The following is a 19,679-nucleotide window of genomic DNA, read 5'->3' as shown; positions in this document are numbered from 1 at the left end:
TATCATGAAGTACTTGGTCTGGACAGCACCAGGCAATTAGCATTTCCTTACATGCAGACAGCAATGACATGCACACTTCTTTCATTTCAGATTTAGTCTATGCTCCAGCAATCTGAACTCCAGCCCAATCACCTCTCTGCTTCTTAATAAAGAGCCAGTAGTCAGAAGAAGCAGCAGATTGAACTCTTTTTAGTGTTGGCAGCCACTAGTGAAAGGAGGTACGCTTTATTATTGGAAACAGATGCGGCCTAGTTTAGGCCTCAGGCTGGAAAGTTTCCTATTTTGTATAGCCGCGTATCTCCTAGGCGACGCGGGCGGTGCAGTGGGAAAGGTCGGTGATTGGGGTGGAAGTGACGTAACTCCGCGGCTGACTCCGGAAACTAAAGGGTGAGTGGAAGTATTATAGAGGGCGGCCCTGTGTTGTGTCTAGGAGGCGGGCCTCGTAGGTCAGGAAGGGAGGAGTACTGACATAGGCCGCACCCCTCCCTCCTCTCGTGTTTGTGGTGCCGGGCCATGTTGCAGAGCTCCCGCCGGCTTGCCAGCTGTTTGTGGGGTTTCCGTTCAGTCCCAGCAGGGTAAGAAGGTGGCAGACCAGGCCTAAGGTGCACCTTCCCTTCTGTCACCCCACACCCGGCCCGGTATGTTCCTCCAGCTCTCGCCTTGACACTCTGCAAAGTCGTGAGTCAGCAGCCTATGGGCACCATTCACCTTCCTACATTCCAGGGCGAATGTCTTGTTATGGTGTCATTCTGGGCCTTATACATGGCGAATGTAGTGACACAAGTGTAAATATTGGGGGGGGGGGGGTATTTTTTTTTAATATTAAACAGTATTGATATAGCGCCATCATATTGTGCAGCGCTGTACATTAGCTAGGGGTTATTGCTTTATTATTATTGCAGCATTATGTCCCTGGAGATTAGAGTGTTCAGGTGTTATTAGGAACATGGAGGCCGCCATTGCTGAACTTGGCTGTCATGAGGATCCATAGAGACTCAATAGAAATGTCAGTGTGTGTTGCTGCATGTTGTTGCGTGTCATGGTGCAGGTTGACACACGTCATGGTGCTGTCACATGTCCGTCATTACGTGTGTTTGCTTTCATGCGTCTCTGTCCATCCTAAGGCTGTGTTTTGGGCAAGAATTTGTATTGTCAGCTTTTTTGGTTTGTGACCCCTGTAGTGCCCATGCAAGGATTTAGGGGCGTAGTTGTCACCAAGACAGGAAGTTGGAAACGACAACAACATTGTTAGGTGTCCTACCAATTTTTTAGAATATGATTTGTCTATGTTCACATTGGAGGGGTGCAGATATCATTAGGACGGGCCGGGGCTGCAATGAAATCGTCGTCAAGTCATCCAACCCTTCCCTATTCTTCTAAATATTAGTTTGTGCCCACATTGGAGAAATTTCCTATCACTTCCGGTCTTGATGACTAGATTTCTAGCTGGAGTTCAGCTGACTTGGACGGGAGGCAATGCCAGCATTTGTGATCTGTGTATTTGTTCGGGGGTCAGTGACTCCAAAGCCATCGCAGTGTTCAACCAAGTTTTTTTTTTAAGCTGGGTGGGAAGAAATTGTAGGAGTGTGGCAGCCCCGTGTTGAGACCCAACTCTTCAGTAAATAGCCAGGTGGTCACCGAAAAGTGCCAGGTGGTGTGCCCGGCTAAAAGGGGCTGGGGAATAAACTGCACTGTGTCCGTTAAGTAGCAAGCATTGATAGAAGGCTCCATCAGCAGCAGTATATTGCACTTTTTTTCTCTTGGCTCTGTTTTTGTATTCAAAAGCAACAGATAAATAAACTTTGTAACTTTTTTTTCATCACTTTCTTTCAGGCTCTTGAAGTTTCTGTTTACATTTTCAGGTCACATGGCAGTATACACAGATCATGTTGGTAATAGAAGTTAGGTCCACAAATCAATTATTCATCACTTTCCATGTGTCTTTATACTTCTATGGATTCTTAAAGCGAACCGGTTGTATGAGAAATATAGCAGCTGGCTTTTCAGTGGAGATGGCGTTGTTTTTGCTTTGTTGTTTTGTCTTACTGATGTAAAACAAGTTCAGACAATTGCTGATCTAATGACGGAAGGTGGTCAGTGATGGCAGACCATGGTGCCATGTATTGTATACAGCAGTAAATGTTTATTGTGGCAAGGCTAGTGCGGGAGATGGCATTTCCTTTTGGGTAATGTCACATTTGTGATCCTTTGGTGGCACACAAGGCTACATGCTCACCGCTGGCATGGCGTCCATCTGCTACCAGATAATTGTGTTCTGAGGGCGTCCTATCCTTCCAATGGTTGGAAGCTGGTGATCACGTACAAACCAGACACCAGTCACACTAGTGATCCTTTTACTGGTAAACTTGCCCGTGCCATGATGCCATGCTGGGTTAGTATGATGCTCCTTTCTTACTGGTTGAGCAGGACTTTACCCTTTCTGGTAACGTTTGTTCTGTATTGTTTCTTTGGAAAGAATGGCACCTTGCTCATCTCGCTGTTGAGGAAGTAACACATGGAAGTGTAACTTTTTTATTTTTTGTTTGGTTTCAATAATCATGCCACTTGTAGGTTCTCACCAAGAATAGGATCAATAAGGTGAACTCTAGCTGTGCACAGGTATTTTGCTGAAAAAGTATTAATGCATACAGCAAAGTTTTATTATTCTGCTTTATGATTTGATTGTCCTATTGGAACATAGAACACACATTTTATATTAAAATACATTATTTAGGACAATAAAAGGATTTTGCAAACATTGCTACATCTGCATTAGATACTTTGTCCATTTTATTCTTTATGTCCTTGCTGGGGGAAATCAAAAATGAATCTCTTGTTAGAACAAAGAGGGGCAATGTTCAGCCCAGAATTTTTTGTTAAAGAGGAAGTAAACCCCAAATCGACCCAAAACCCCCAAAAAATACACTTACCTTCAATCCCGCAGAACAGTCGATCGGTCTGGAGGTTTCTACCATCGGGTCCAGAGTCGTCCTGGTATCCATCGTCGGGCCAGCGCGCTAGGCGCTGCCATTTTTTCTTTGTTTTTCCGGGATCTTCTTTTTACGTCACCTGTTCTCATGCCTGCTGAGATGGGGGGGGGGGGTGAAACTTGCCGATCTCATTGCGTGTACGTGGGATTGGCAATTTCTTTCCTATTAGGTGATTCCATTTCATTAGGTGGTGGTGCTTGCAGCCTACCCTTTTATGAAAAATGAAAATTCTGAGTTTAGGTAAGCTTTAAGCTGGGTGTGTAGAAATTGTAGGTGGGTGGTAGCCCCTCTATTGTGACCCAACTCTTCCGTAACCAAGCAAAAACAGCCCAATGGTTACTGAAAGGGCCCTGGGAGAACACCCGAGGGGAAATCGTCCAGTGATGACAAAAGTCTAAGTCTGAGGATCTGCTTCAAACTTGGGCAGATCCTTTTCCTTTTTGAAACATGGCATGAAAAAAAAACAAACACCCAGTTCGAAACCTTACCCATGCCATCTAAAACTTAAATACCAGGTAAACTAAAGCTGTTTTATCATATCAGAACATCAATAAAATTTGGCCAACGTTCCTGTACTGTTTGCTACAGTCAGATCCTAAACCCCCAGCTACGATATATAATTTTACTGCCCAATGGATCATTACAAAGACCATTCAGTAATATTGCAATCTCCAAACCTCAGATAAGTTTATATTAATAAGTAATGGAACACAAGTACTTGCTCTCTGATCAATATGAGCTTGTTGACGTTATGCTAGTTGTTGTGACTGGGCATGACAACATGTTAATGTGAAAGAGACTGGCTGAAATGCTGAGCAAGCTGACCTTTGAGATGTTGGGTGACATGATCCAGCAATGCTCCTGGCTCTGTGTACAAGAAGTATTCTTGTTGTGACACACTGCAGTACAAGCTTTTCTTCCATTACAGATATTCCATATCAGCCTGTGCCTCAGTTAAATATTAATGGATGATGTCAACCAAATGAACAATTGCAAAACTAAATATACTTTTATCTGGAACAATCTTGCAATGGTCCAAGCAAACATCAGGGGATGTGGTTTCCATATAAACAGACAAACCTCCTGAAAATTAGGACTTGTCTATTTTTTTTATCCTAAGACATATTGGGTATTACGCTGCAGGATCTTTCCAGCCCTGGCTTGTTGTAAGTATTAAAAACAAAATGAGCTCATCGGAATGCTTTTAAAGTACTGTGCACCACAGGTTCTGATGCTCCAGAGTGTGTTTCATACCAGAACTGGCCCGGGTTTGACACCACATCTGGAAGTGTTGGATACCATGAATCATGGAAGTGTGCAGGTTACAGTTCTGACTTTACTTTGTCTGCTCTTGCTGCCTATTTCTCTGTTATATTATTCGTATTCAAACGTCCGGGCATGACTCATTTCACTAAATGCCTTTATTTCTACTGGCAGAACACACTGCATTTTGGCTAACCTCTCTGACATGTACCTTCTGAAATCTTAACCTGCTTACATCAATCTTCCATATAGACCTAGGAGTTCTTGCTTTTATTGTCTATTGTTTCTATAGATATATATTGTTGTATTCTTGATTGCATGATTTGGAGGTGTCTTTCTTCATGCATTGGGTGGAGGCCTATGATAGCTTATATTGTATTTTTGTAATGTTTTTTTTTCTTTAGAGATAATAATAATAATAATAATACTATTATTTTACATATATGAACTTGGAAACAATGTAATAAATGACAGGGTTGCTTTAAGTCTTGGTTTTGAGTGGTGTTTATCTTTTCATTGTTGTGGCTTACAAGGGGGTTGCTGAGAAATTCCTGGCTTTGCCCAGAAAGAAGAGAGCCAGAGTTATGAAATAACTGATGCACTTGGTACAGAGTAGTTGCAGCTTTTCTGAACCGTTCAAATAAAAGTCCTTTGGTTGGGCCGCAGACCAGCTCTCAGCAGCATCTTTGACGTCAGAAATGTCCTCAAAACGTTGCCCATCAGGTGTTTCTTCAAATTCAGGAACAGATAGTCTGAAGGGGCCAGGTGAGGTGAGTAGGGGGGATGGTGGACCAAATGGAAACTCAGGGTGTTCAATTTGGCAGCCACAATGTTGGGCTTCTTAATTGCCTCCTTCAGCTGGTCCAGGAGGTTAGCATAATACTGTCCGGTGATACTAGAGCTCTGAGGTAGGTAGTCCACCAACAGAATACCGTCCTTGTCCCAGAAAACAGACGCAATGAATTTTTTGGCTGATTTCTGGGTTCGGAACTTATTCGGCCGCATGGACCCTCTGTGGCGCCATTCCTTTGACTGTTCCTTGGTTTCAGGATCATAGATGTTAAGCCAGGTTTCAGCCTCAGTCACTAACCTAGCCAAAAAGTTCTGTGCAGCTTGAAAATGTGCCAAAACATTTGGATGCTTCAACTCGTTCCTTCTTCTTATCACTGTTCAAACATTTTGGCACCCACTTCGCTGAAAGCTTGCACATGTCTAGGATAGGGGTGATAACAAAACACGCTCCTGTGAGATGTCAAGTATCTGGGCTATCTTTTTCCCTATGCGGGGCACATTTCTACCGTGAAATGTCCAGTATTGGAATGAGATATCCAGGTTTTGACAGTGCTGTAGGAAGGACACTTCTCCCCCAGTGTTTGTAACATCTCAGTGTGAATGTCCTTTGCTGACTCTCCCTGGAGAAACAAACTTGCTTGTGCCTCTGCCATCACAGCTTCTCACTAAAAGAAAAACAGTTTTAAGAATCCCACAGTTACATACATACATACATACTTTGCACAGTTACATATTAAGATATTAGGCTGTCATATGCTCCCACACTCATTTTTCTATTTCATCTGGAAGGGGCAAAGCCAGGAACTTCTCAGCACCCCCTCGTATGAGTGTAAGGAGTTCAAACTGAAGGCATTCAGACCATCAGTTTTTGTAATACACAAGATAGGAAATAAATATTTTTTAATACTTTCTATGGTCCTGTAACTGCCAAATCTATCTGATCCTGTGTGTGGATACCCTTCATGTTTACGCTGAGCTCTGTGTGATATGAGATACTCCAGGGCAGCTTCTGATGTTCCTGTCAGACTGGCGATGATCCAGAATTCACTTAGAATAATTGTTATGGTCTGAGAAAAAATGCCCTGAAATGACTTCTGTTCTATGAGTCTATGGCTTACAAGTTATTGTGGTTTTTCACAAAAAGTGTAAAAAAGCCTCACCCAGAATTGTCATTGTTTTGATGTGGAAAGGGGCAGATCCTCATTTTCTTTTCTATGCTGATGTTGTTGCATATATTTTAGAAGTTGCAATTTGACTGTAGTTCTTTGTCTATTGATAGAGTGCTTTTTTGTTTGACAGGGTCGCTGCTAGATATCATTTGATACAGATCCAATATTGTTAGCTCTCTGGCATGTTTTTATATTTTTAGTTAATCCCTATGGTTTGGGGATACATATGATGAGATCAATGTCTTTAAAATTTCCAGCTCTGTACTCCTGATGATACGATTCAGCGTTTTTGCCATGGTAAATGGTATAAAAGTTTGTGGTTGGAAGTGAAGTTTTGCAGGAGTCAGATTTGGATAGGACGGCCTTGCAGCTGGCTCACTAAGCCTAAACCAGAACTAAGCCAGGGGAAAATTGTGTGTGCAATCGTACCTGCAACTTTCTTTTGTCAAAACCCATTGCAGAAATCTCCTGCTGCTCTAAGCTAATGGTGTCCGCATTAGAAGCAAGTTAAAGCATAAAAATTTGTGCTTACAGGAAATAATCCCCAGCAGCCATATTTTTTTGCTAACAGTTGGTGGAATGGCAAGAAGAAAGATGTTTATATTTTTTTCTTTACATGCATACCATTTTTTTTTGGTCGGAAGACATAGTGAAGGATATGTCAGTTTTTTTTCCTTTGCTTTGTTTTGCAGATTTGTTTCCATTTTTATCTTTGTCTCATACGTATCATCATTGTTTATTAACAGGTTTCACACCTATAGAAAGATGAACTCTCTAATGGTTAAACGAGTCACTAATGACATTGTCAAGTCTCATGAAGACAAGCGGGAATATCGGGGAGTTGAACTGGCCAATGGAATTAAAGCAGTCCTGATAAGTGACCCCACAACGGACAAATCTTCAGCTGCACTTGATGTTTACATTGGTATGTGCTCCAAGAATCAAATGTATACATAGCAAATTATTTAGTAAACTCACAAGAGACAGATCTCAGCTTATCATCCCCCCCCCCCAATATCTGACAAATATGTATCCCACCATAATGTTAGTTGTAGGTAAAGAACATTGTGAGCATAAGGCTGATAGCATTCTGTATGCCTTATACCAGTTTAAGGAAAAATAACCCTTTGGACAAAAGTTTACAATTTGTTGTCCTTTATAAAAATTGCTGGTTAAAATGAATAAAACTAATGGTTCTGAAAAGGCCTGTCTACTGACTGTATTTTTTTTTTCTATGGTTAGATCCTTCCATGTTGAATTGTAGGGAAACCTTCCCACTGAAAGCATTGGTATGGCAGCACTTGGCTTTAAAATAATAAATCCTCACAACTCCTAGTGGTGGTAAATGTTTGCCCACCCATCCTGCTGCAATAGAAAAATGATTAAGAATTGGGTTTTAGCTCACTTCTTTCTGGACAGGGCTAGATTGGTGTTAAATTGGTAGATGCTCCTGAACAGTCCCTAGACCTGTTTGTTTCAGAACTGAAAAAGATCTACAGCAGGTGTACTACCTTTGAGGCAAATGTATGCAAAACTGTCACAATCCACAGTCTCTAACTACCAAAGCAGGTGGTTGCAACACAGAGGACAATGGAATGTACACAAGCCAGGCTTTTCATTACACAAATGACTCTTTAAATAAACCCTAGCACTGTTTTTTTATGACTGCCATTGTGTTTAACATGCCTAATGTGTCTGGACTTTACTGATTTTGTGTGCGCCTACATAAATTGTAACCTACTACTTTTTTCTACCCAAACAATTTTTACCCTTTGCCCCTCCCTGTTGGAATGTTACTATGATGGACCACTTGGCAAACTATTTGGTGAAGTGCAGAAATGGTGTCGTGTTAAATGCAACTTGTGTAAGCGCTGGAATTTGGCTTGATATTGGTCTCTTGTAATTCCCTGGCAGATGAACGAGCACCATTAGAAGCCAGTGAGCTGTAATGACAGGCAGTGGGTGAGCAATGGGTTGAACCCCCTGGATAGACAATATTACAAACACTGGCACCCATGAAATATATATATATAAAAAATGCCACTGTACACAACTAGTGGTCGGGTATTATCATTGAAGTCATATGATTACTTAATACAATACACAGTAACACAGTAATCAAAAGTTGGTTTGAACCACCTTATTACCCTTGGGGTTCAACCACAGACAAAGCAATTTTTTCATTAGACATATAACAACTTATCAACCTATATATTGTTGACCATATACAGTGTTTGATCATCAAAGCATGTTGGATATACGCGACGCATTTTGCCAGAAATGGCTTCTTCAGGAGTATTGTTGACAGCATGCGTAGATTGTTTGCGTAAATTGTATCTAGACCAGTAGATAATGTTTAAATTAGAATGTGCTTAAATCTCTCTTTGTTGTTTTTTGATCTATTGAATGATAAGGGCAGGCACGTTATTGTCCTATTTACAGTAACTGTAATATATTGCCACCATCATCATATTTCCATTATATGTATATATAATAATTATAATATATATAATCAAATGAATAAATTATATAATATATATAATATTATATAATGTATTCATTTGATTTTTTTTAAGGAGGTTGCTAGGGGTTCCTAGCAATAAGCAGTTTATTCCTCTCAGGTCAGTTTTGTAACTGAAAGAGTGACGCTCTTTCCACCGCCTACCACACAAATATATTATGAGTTGTGGTTATTATACTAGGGGTTCTCTGAAGATCAGAAAGTTATTTTAAGAGTCTTCCATGTTTGAAAGGTTGAGAAAGGCTGTCTTAGAATTTCTTCTAGCAGTAAAAATAATGTTATGTTTTTGCTCTCACAGGGTATTTGTCTGATCCTGAAAACATCCCGGGTCTTGCCCACTTCTGTGAACACATGCTGTTCTTAGGTACAGAGAAGTACCCCAAAGAAAATGAGTATACCCAGTTCCTCAGTGAGCATGCAGGAAGTGCAAATGCCTTTACTAGTGGAGAACACACAAACTATTATTTTGATGTTTCTCATGAGCACCTTGAGGGAGCCCTAGACAGGTAAGTGTGCTGACTTCTTACACAAGATTTCGGTTCTAATTGGTAATTTTTTGCCACCACCATGCCTGGGAGACCTTCACTAGGGGACAGAAACTATAATGTATGACCGCTATAAACATTAACATTTAAAATAATTTTTTTATGTATAATAGGAATGGGACAGATCCTCCTTGTTAAGGAACACAGACTGCAACAAAACGCTAAATAACATGAGTCAGGTTTAAAACCTTTATCAAAGCCTAAATATTGTCAGTGTGTTCTGTTCACATGAGGGGCCACCCTCACCACGCCTTGCTACTGTCATCAGAATTGTTAGGGAAGTAAATTCCCTCTAACCGGGTCACTGATGGCAATTAAAACCTTTGCTCTGGTCTATTCAAATAAAATAAAAAAGTAGCTATTTTCGGGACATGAAACAAAGTCCCTAAAAAAGTGCACAGCAGATAAAAAGGATAAAAAATGAATGGATATTCAGCCTTCAAGACAGACGTTTTTTTTAAGCTGGGTGGTAAGAAATTGTAGGCGGCCCCCTGTATCCCTTATATTGTAGCCGAGTGGTCACTAAAAAGTGTCTGGGTGGTGCGCCCAGCTAAAAGGGGCTGGGGAGAGCACTGGGTATTTAACCTTCCCTACTCTGTTAAAATGGTGGGTGCAATGTTATTCACATTCATTCATTCATTTAAATACACATGCTGTGGTCAAGAACTAGCTTGCCCTCATCTGCTCTATATCTATATAGAACCAAGCCAACTGGCTGCAAACCCCAAATTTGTATAAACCTTACCTGGTTGGTAGATACAGCAGCAAGTGGGCTCAAACATCATCTGGAGTCTTGGTGGGGGCAGGCCAGCTAAGGGGATGGTAACATCTGCAGAGTTTGTAATACAAAAGTTTGCCAGTACTTAATTAAGGTAAACACTAGTCATGAGAACGGTTACTGACAAAAGTAAGTAAGATGATTTTGGTTTATTATTTATTCTTCTAATTATGAACTGTAGTAGAAGTGCCAGGATGAAGATGACAGTAGTAGTGCCGCACATGAACCTAACGGGGCATGTCTGTTGCCAACTGGGGTTCTCTTCCCAGTAGCCTGAAAAAATGTGTGTACTTTAGGTAATTTTTTTTGTTCCCCAAGTTAAAGTATAAGTTTGGCTTGTCAGTTGACCTTCCCTGCTTTTATTTGGATCTTGGAGATTTATGTGCCTCAAGACTTTAAATTACAGAAATGGAATGAGATGATCTCTTAAAATCCACTAATTAAATTGTAATTCCCCTCCACCCTCTGCTCATCAAAGGATACTTTCATGTCTGATTCAGTTTATTTTCTCTCTCTAACTTCTTTAGGAAATGCCTAAACATGCACAGTATGTAAGGACACACTTTATTTTTTTTTTGGGAAGGTAAAACCTCGGTCAAGTTTTGTTACTGTCTGTTTCCCTGCCTTGGAGATTCACTCCATTTTTTTCCTTGGTGACAGTTATCATGTTGTTATCATGAGTTATCATGAGTAATGTTGGTGAATACCCAACAAGTTGAGCTGTCGCAGGACAAAAAGTGAAAGTAAATCCCCAAATGGGTGCACCTGCACAGGAGACGTCCCTTTTGGAATAAAATTTTGTTTTTTTTTAAGGGGATTTCCTTGTATTTAGTTGTTGCATCTTTGGGACAGGAAGTGAAAGGGAATCTTTTTAGCGGAGCAGAAATAACATGAAAATAAACACTTTATTGGATGTACACTTTAAAGCAGTTGTAGTAGTTGGTTTTTATTTGAGTCTTTTATACAAAAAAAAAAAAAACTTTTGGGTTTAATATGTCAGCTGTTTAAAACGAATTACAGGCAAAGCAGGAGCAGATGGTGAGTGATGAGGTTTGCAAGTTCAGTTCATGTGAAAAGGTCATGGCTAGAGTTGTCATGCGCAGTAAATAAAAAAAAAAATATATGGGGATCCTGCCAGTAGTTTAGACTTCCTCAACACTCAATTCTTCCCTATTTTTAGTGTTGCAGCCAATCTTTATAAAGCTGAATAAAGTTTATACAAGGAAAAAAAATCCTGGTTGCAGCTTAGTGCCACTCAGATCGTAGAGAGAATAAAAAGATGGATCATGTGACCCAACGGGAAAAAATACAATTTAAGAAGGAACTTTCAAATAATTGGATTACTGCATTAAGAAATACCTCAATGTGTAATGTGATATTCACAGCCAGCGTGGCTAAAGGGCTTTAGATGGGTTTTTGTAACCTTTTAAAAAGTTGGTCCACTCATAACAGATTGACTGAACCTTAAAGGTTGGCAACCTACAATAAACTGTCAATAGCTATGTTTGCATGGGCAAAAAAATGCTTCTTTTTTTTTTTTTTTATACCCGTTATGTGTAATCGTGGAAACTTCTGTCTATTAGCCATCATAAAACTGATAAACAACGCAGGCTATTCATTTATCCTGTGTTGATATTTGTGTGTATACCCGTCCTACAGGTTTTCCCAGTTTTTCCAGGCACCTTTGTTTGATGAGAACTGTAAGGATCGGGAGGTAAATGCTGTAGATTCTGAACATGAGAAGAATTTGATGAATGATGCCTGGAGACTCGCCCAACTGGAGAAAATCACAGGGAATCCCAAACACCCCTTCAGTAAATTTGGAACAGGTTGGTAGTGTTCGTTGGCTGCATTCAGGTCCTAATCCGTTGTACCTCCTGCATTCTTCTCTTTACAATTGCTTGGACAGATATAAATAGGATGTTTAGAATGTCTTAATAAAATGTTTAGGTATGCACATGGCACTAATTTTAGATTATCTAGTTTAGTTTATTTCCTTAACTGCTCAAATGATTACAATTAAATGAGTACAAGGGAATGTTGAAACAGATGTTTATCTTGCTAAAGGAATGATGAGTTTTGTAAGTTCAGGGTTGTGAAAAAGTCACGACTAGGTTGGACCTTTTCTAATATAATGGCCAACTCTGTAGAATCACCAACATTTATGCAACTAAAAGGAGTCCTCCAACTTACATTCAGACAGTTTTACATTGTACAGGTTATCCCTGAGTTAAGGACATTCGATATAGACTCCTAGATATGAACAGGGCTTTCCTGCTTGCTTGTGTGCAGGATGGAGGCTTGATTGGGGGGGGGAGGTTTGCATGACTTGCAGAATAAATCTTTTTCTAAACACATCGGAGGTTGTGGGTGATCTTAAGAGCTTAGCTGTAACATCATGTAATTTTTTTTTTGCTTATCAAACACAGCTTGCTCCAGAAGTTAATGAATGTCTGGGCTCCATAAAGATTTTTTTTGCTTTGTTTTTGATTAACTCACAGTGAGGATTTTATACAGAAATGCCCACCACGCTGTCTATTAATATGTTGAGACAAACATCTGTCCTAATTGCATTTAATAAAATAATGTACCTGTTCTCACTTTCAACTTGAGAACAGACCTACAGTCCCTATCTTGTATGTAACCCGGGGGCTACCTGTACACACATACAGAACGTCAACTAACCACTCAAAAGGTGCTGGCATTACTGCACCATCTACCCTTCCAGCATAAATCCTTCTTTAGTAGGAGATATGATCTCCTATTTAAATTATCCTGTGTGTCATATGTAAGCCATATTCCTTAACTCCAGGCAGTGGACAGTTCCCATCATCTGTTTCTCAGATAATATCTCCCTTCTGGAGCTAAGAATTCTGGCAGGATCTTCCCATCTAACTCATTTCTGGGTGTGTCAGAGGCCTGGCAGTGATTGAGGAAAGGCTGGCAGATAAAACCACTGCACTGGGGATAAAGTGACCAACACAAGTCTTACAGATGCCAAGATTCTGCTGCAATCTGCAGAAAAAACAAACAAACAATGAGGAACAAGTGAATTTTCTAATACGTATTTTTTTCAGTACAGAAAAGTAGTGTTTGTCTACGTTGGCAACTAAAGATTCAGATATAATTGATTTTTTTCAAGGTTCCAGTAGCTTTGTTACAGGACTTCTGCATGGCAGCACATTGTCTTGCTACATATACTTTGTTAAGCAGTCTCTCTGTATTCAAGGATACTGCTTTAATGACACTGAATCATTTACGGTACATACATTGACACCTAACACCCATCTCCACTAATTTTCCTGAACACATTCTGCATAAAGACCTGTTCTGCAACAAGATATTTAGGCAACATGTTACTCAACCTGGTTTTTGTATCTTTTTCTAAAAAAAAAGTGACAATTTGCTTAATTATCTTGTAGCAGAGCAGTTTTTATGCAGATAGCCTCCTGTAGGTTAACAATGGGTTAATTTATGGTTACTACAGGGTTAAAACTTTAAGTATGGCATTATCAGGCTTTTACATTGACGGGTGTGAATCTTGCAATATGCACACGTTACGATACTATTTTTCAGATTATTTAAGGTGGAGATTCATGAATGTGTTACTCCCTGGGTGCAGTCTCAGTACAGCCCAGATACCTTCTTGTCTGAAGATATTCTTTCTGCTAGTAGTTGCATGAATGTTTGCCCAGCTTGCCTTGTTATGGGGCTGGACAAATTGAAAAAGTTGTGCTGGCAGTGAACCAAAAAAAAAACTGTCCTATTTATTTTTGCAAATAATTAAAACTGTGTTTAGACCTGGTGATTTCCCGCTTAGGTTTCTAAGCCGCACTCTGTGGAAGGGTGGGGTAATGTCTGGTTACACATTACCTAAAATAGCCACTATTTTTAAATATGTAAGCTCTTGTTTTTTAATGTCCTACTCAAGACATACCTAAACCAGAACTTCTTTTCCATTTTTTTATTGGTTAGTGATTTATCTATGTATACTCTCTAAAGTTGCCATGGAAGGTTAGGCTGCATGGGAGGATAGGTGAACCTTGCTATTTTATACCTAAGGCAAATCCCAACATGGTACCTACACCTGAACCAATGTGGACAGTGAGGGAAATCTAGATGTTATGGGTTTAGTTGCTGCAGATGTAGTCTGCCCTGACCAACTATAGACAAGTCACATGTTTTGACAGTGGCATACAGCGGACATCATTATAGTGTTATGGTCCTTTTTGTAAGAAACCAATGGCAGCCTGTAAACTGTGACAGGGTAACAAATTGGTTTTAATTTACAATATGTGGTTAACAAGTGAGCAATCGGTAGTCAATCATCAAATCATCAAGCACAACTTTTTGTCTCTGCACCTCTCTAACCTTGTAGTACTTAAAAGGGTGATCTTTGAGAGGTATGTGGGTGCTCCTGCAGAGCTGTGAGCACCACAAGCTATGGCTTTGCAGGTACCCTTGTATAGCTGAAATGTCCCCTATCTAGGATACTAAATTCACTGGGAAAGCGGGATGTTCCCTGAAGCAAAGCTTTTTACCTTTCCTTCTTGCACGTACATTCCTGGATTATTATTGGATTTCAATTGGTGTGTGTGTAAGCTTTCCAGGTGATCAGCCAATTGGCCACATTTTACAAAAATATACAGGGCAAGGTCTGTTGCCAAATATTCTGAACAATACATTATTTTTCTACTTAGCACTTGTTGTGCAATTAATTTTTTCAAAATAAATACTTAATGTGCTTTTAGAGGCAGAAGAGAGATTGTGTTTAACTTTTCTCTTACCTCCCTAAAAGTCTGTGGTCAGATGGGATAGATAACACCAAAATGATTTCAAGCAAATGTTACAACTGTAATATGAAAGTAATACTTTGACTATATGCAGTGGTTTTTGGCTTAAGTAATTGCGTTTCTTTCCAGGCAACAAACTCACTCTTGAAACACGGCCCACACAGGATGGGATGGACGTCCGCGAAGAACTGCTGAAGTTCCACTCCACTTATTACTCATCTAACCTCATGTCTATCTGTGTGCTGGGCAGAGGTATGAGATTGTATTAAATCTATTTGTCTCTATGGTTTCCAGGAAATTTGCTTGTACTGTAATCTAAATCAAAGTACGATAACATTGGCTTTATCCTGTGGTAAACCTAACTCTGTGATGCAAGGTCCAGGCTCCCCTCTGCTGGTGATACAATACCTATTACATAGGGCAAAGTGCTGGAATGACCAGTCAAATTTGTTCTGATTACAATTAAGAATCTTGTTTTGCTTTTGTGGGTTGATGTGTATTTGGTTTGTTTACAGAAACTAGACTGAAGAACTTGGCAAGTTTATAATTGCAAGACGGCACATCTGTTTAATCAAACATCATGCTTAGTAGGGGGAAATTAATTTTATAAAGTGTATTATTATTATTATTATTATTAGGAGGTTGCCTAAAGAAGTATATAATTTTTCAAGTAAACCTTACATTGATTCCCTATATATCTGGCTAAGCTATGAAATGTTACTTTGGCCAGGTGTCTGTGCTGCAGTGTCTTGGCACTGCAACAGTTCTATAGATAATATTAGGTGAGCTTTCTTTCTTTCCTTGCTTTCATTTACTTGAACTATTTATCCATTATTCACATTAGCAGATGTTGTACTTAAGCAATACAGCCAAATGACCTGCTAAACAAATATAGGTGTAAAAGAGCCAGGCAATGGGGAAGCAGGTCTGCACTGAATCTGAGGATTGTTTGGGGCATATTGCATATTATGGGATTAGGAAGCCATACATTTTCACTAAGATTTATTAAAAAGTGAACTTTAAATGCTTTATATTATGACCCTCCTGTAATCCCTAGAACAGCAGCACTTCAGAGAGGGAAAGCCAGTTCCTAAACCAAATAGGATTTTTTTTTTTCAAGTTTTGTCTATCAAACATGGGATGGGGCTTTGTGTATTTGAAATGTATATGAGCAGTTTTGTTTTTCTTTGCTAAATTAAAGTGTGGATGACCCTTAAAGCTGATCTCAAACTCTTGTCTAATTCTCCTTATGTTGTGTTCTTAGGGTGGCAGTTGTATCCAAGTCTTTTGCGGGTCAGACTGACAAGACAGAAGAGTGGTACGGTACACAGTACAAGGAGGAGGACATCCCTTCAGAGGTTATTGAAGTAAGAACATTAATTTGCTTATGAAAAGCAAGGCATGAAAATTAGGTACATCTAGGTAAAACTAATTTTAGTATTTTGCTGATCCATTAGTTACAGTGTGTGTTTATTTGTATACTCCCATTCTACGTGAGTCACCTGTAAAGATGCATTGCAAAATATTACCAAAGAGTCATATTGTTTAAAATGGACTTTCCTATATTCGGTAGATGCTACAGAGATAAAGAACAAAGTTGTAAGAACAATAGTCTCTACATCTGATTTTTATCAGGATGAATTATCATGCCTTTTTCCACAGTTTCTGTGGGTTCAAGTGGTCATTTTGTTGGAGGAACATGGCATGGCTTCCTCATGTCAGAGCTTTCCTTCTAATAACTTGGTGACCTAATACTAGCTAGGGGAATGAAGGACATAATGGTTAAATCAGGTACAGGGTTCTGGCATCTGTAGCTTCCTATATAGTTATTAGAACAGGGAGCACCCTGTAAGTGAAACTTCCAAATCTCTATCCAAAACTTGTTTTAACAGTGGGAAGCAGTAGTGTCTTAGATCTTGCAAACAAGATACTGTACACAGCTATGCAGTTATAGGCAAGAGAAATCCTGTGCTGTGTTTAAGGAGGAATTCGGTACCAGAGTTCATCTTTTCGGGGTACTGCTTAGACACAAATACGATCTTTTAGATTTGCTATTTTACTTTAGATTTGCTCTTTTTTTAAGAGCATTTTTACTTTTGAGTTCAGGTCTTTTTTAAAATGCATCTCCACCCAGACTATGCACAGTAAACCATCCCTGACCATTTGTATAGATCACTCTGTTTTCTCTTTGAACACAATTTGGCACCACTGCAGGATTTTGTACACACAGGACCGTATGTATGTAACATTCAATCTGAACTGCCTAGGTTTATTTTGATGTTTCTTGTCACTCAGTGTCCAGGTGAGTATCCATAGGTGTTGTAATTTTATGGCCTACTGACTAATCCTTTTTATTCTTTTCTTTTTAGAAATGGCAAAAAGCAGATTTAAATGGAAAATTCCACCTCCCTATGAAAAATGAATTTATTCCCACAAATTTTGAAATTTTCCCCTTAGAGAAAGATGCCACCCCATTCCCCACCCTCATTAAGGTATGAGGAATCTAATACAATGTTTGACACACTTGTTTGGAAGCTGTTTTTGATGTTGAATGTTGTGTCCTAGTTTTATAGTAAAGCATTTTATGTTGCAGTGTTGGGACTTGTATCAACAAGCTTTTGGCATCATTTTCAGACTATTCTAAAATTATTCTTCCTTCTAAGCTACATTTTTATACTGCTGTATAGGGGGGGGGGGGTAGGGAAGTGTTGAAGTACATTACAAACACTCTTGTGAACCTTAAAGTCTGTTTACAGCTTTATATATTTAAACCTGTGCAATTTAATTATATATAATTTTAGCAATTTTGCTTAAGGTGTTTTTATGTTCCAAAATACATCAAATACTAAAAACAACAAGAAGAGTACTTCATACCAATCTTGGGCAAATTCACTTTAGTTCATGGCATTTAAGGAATAATCTCAAATTACTTTTCCTAAAATTGGAAATGTATTATATGATCTGCCATAGTGGGCAACATCTGTGTTCCCATGTGGATGATTTCTCATCACTTTTGTCAAGAATTTTGGTATTGGTGCAGTTGGAATAAAAGACTGACTCAAGCTCTGACCAAAACTAAAAATATGATTCTAGTTTGACCTCTAATAACAATTTTGGCTAATCATTTCCACTTCTGTGTTTTTATTATTTATTTCTGGTTTTGCAGGACACGGCAATGAGCAAATTATGGTTCAAGCAGGACGATAAATTCTTCCTCCCTAAAGCCTGCCTCAACTTTGAGTTTTTCAGGTATGTTGTAACTACGGTGTCATTGATTTTTGTGCAGCTCTAATACAGTTATTTACGTTGTGAGTATACCCTGCTGTCTGCTTTTGTATACTAATTTCTTTTCCAAGCCTGAATAATAAGCACTCACAAAAATGTATGTGTGTGGCTATAATCACCAAAGTCATTTAATGTGCTGACACTGAGCACTTTATCTTCATATATTTTTTATTGCTTGATCTGCAGTAAAATTCTCGTAATCTGTCCTGACCATAACTACAGGCCGTTTATCTTGTATTTATGTTTGTCATTAAAATGTGCCATGTCTCTAATGTGCATATATTGCTCGTTAAGCAGTTTGTCTTGGTAATATTCCCTTAGTAGGCTTTTGCTCCCTAGAATGTTCTGTTGCTTTTTTTTTTTTTTTTCTTCCTTATTGTGTATTTTACAATGTTTTCTCTTGGTGGTGTGCATTAAAGATCCCTTTACATCATACCTATTTGAGCAAAGCTTTAGGGAGGTACTTTTGGCACCATGCACAGTCTGCATACTTCTTCATTGCTATCAAATTCTCTCCTGAAGTCTGCTTGAAAATAGAGCAGGGGTAACAGAAAATGATACCCCTGGAGCAGTGGTCGTCAACATTTTCGGTTCCGCAGACCAATAAAATCACCGGCTCCTGACCGCACATGCATGGGCAGCCGGGTTTCACTCAAAGGGGGGGAAACCTCCCCCAGAGTGAGGTCATTATGACATAAACCCGCCCACTCTCCCATCACTGATTGAAGCCTGCTATTGGAGAGTGAGCGGGTTATGTTCAGGGACACAGCCCGCCCACCGCCCTGAGCCTAGGAACTGCACTTGTTACAGATATCTGTGTTTCTAAAACACTTAATACTGTAACTAAGTCTCTTTATAAAGTTTTTTTTTTTTTTTTTCCTAGTTTGGTTTTCTCGGAATTTCATTTGTAATAAACTTTTCAGGACAAACACTGCCAAAGCTGGTTTCTCCTTCTAAACACCCATTCCTGACTGTCATTCTGAGCCTCTGACCTTTTAATGCTTTGCTTTGACCTAGGAGAAGTGCAAGGACTTAAACTATCCCCACTCAGTTTTGGGTCAGTGACGGCACCATTGACATAATTTTTTCATAAGTTAATTCAGGCTAATACCATCCAGGAAAAATTACTGGCCTAGGAAAATTGTTCAGCTTTCCTTTTACGAAAGCTGTATGGTAATTATTCTGTTGGCATAAAATCAGACCACAAATTGCTGGCTATTTTCAAGAATTGCTGAATTTTTTTATCACCTTAAACATGGAATTACAGTTTTTTAACCCCTTAAAATAACTTTCTGGTACTCTGGGAACCCCCCTTTTATAATTTATTTCCATAATTTACAGAATATTAAGGTGGTGGTCAGAGGGACATAGATTGCTCTTACATTGCTGGCCAGTGGGAAGAATGTCACCCATACAAATAGTCAAAAAGATGATTGTTGTCAATATAACTGTCCTGACGGTTACATTGCTCAAGACTCAAGGAACCCCTAGCAAATTCTGGAGGAACCGTGGATGAGCAACTCTGATCTATTGAGTCAGTGAC

General features: G+C 39.3%; 1 protein-coding gene across 1 annotated transcript in view; it reads left to right on the top strand.

Annotated features, from left to right (window-relative positions):
• The first annotated feature begins 469 nt into the window (after nucleotides 1-469).
• IDE (insulin degrading enzyme) overlaps nucleotides 470-19,679 on the top strand; it is a 36,660-nt gene continuing 17,450 nt past the window's right edge. Inside the window, exons 1-9 of the mRNA XM_072424868.1 lie at nucleotides 470-575; nucleotides 6,961-7,139; nucleotides 9,034-9,241; nucleotides 11,718-11,887; nucleotides 14,981-15,103; nucleotides 15,146-15,161; nucleotides 16,116-16,218; nucleotides 17,221-17,343; nucleotides 18,018-18,100. Coding sequence (XP_072280969.1) covers nucleotides 514-575; nucleotides 6,961-7,139; nucleotides 9,034-9,241; nucleotides 11,718-11,887; nucleotides 14,981-15,103; nucleotides 15,146-15,161; nucleotides 16,116-16,218; nucleotides 17,221-17,343; nucleotides 18,018-18,100 — 1,067 coding nt within the window. The 5' untranslated portion in view covers nucleotides 470-513. The remainder of the gene's footprint in view (nucleotides 576-6,960; nucleotides 7,140-9,033; nucleotides 9,242-11,717; nucleotides 11,888-14,980; nucleotides 15,104-15,145; nucleotides 15,162-16,115; nucleotides 16,219-17,220; nucleotides 17,344-18,017; nucleotides 18,101-19,679) is intronic.

This window comes from Pyxicephalus adspersus, chromosome 10 (assembly GCF_032062135.1).
Source record: "Pyxicephalus adspersus chromosome 10, UCB_Pads_2.0, whole genome shotgun sequence".
In the NCBI taxonomy this organism is placed as follows: Eukaryota; Metazoa; Chordata; class Amphibia; order Anura; family Pyxicephalidae; genus Pyxicephalus; species Pyxicephalus adspersus.
Note: the sequence above shows the minus strand (reverse complement) of the source record. Positions and strands in the feature narration are given on the sequence as shown.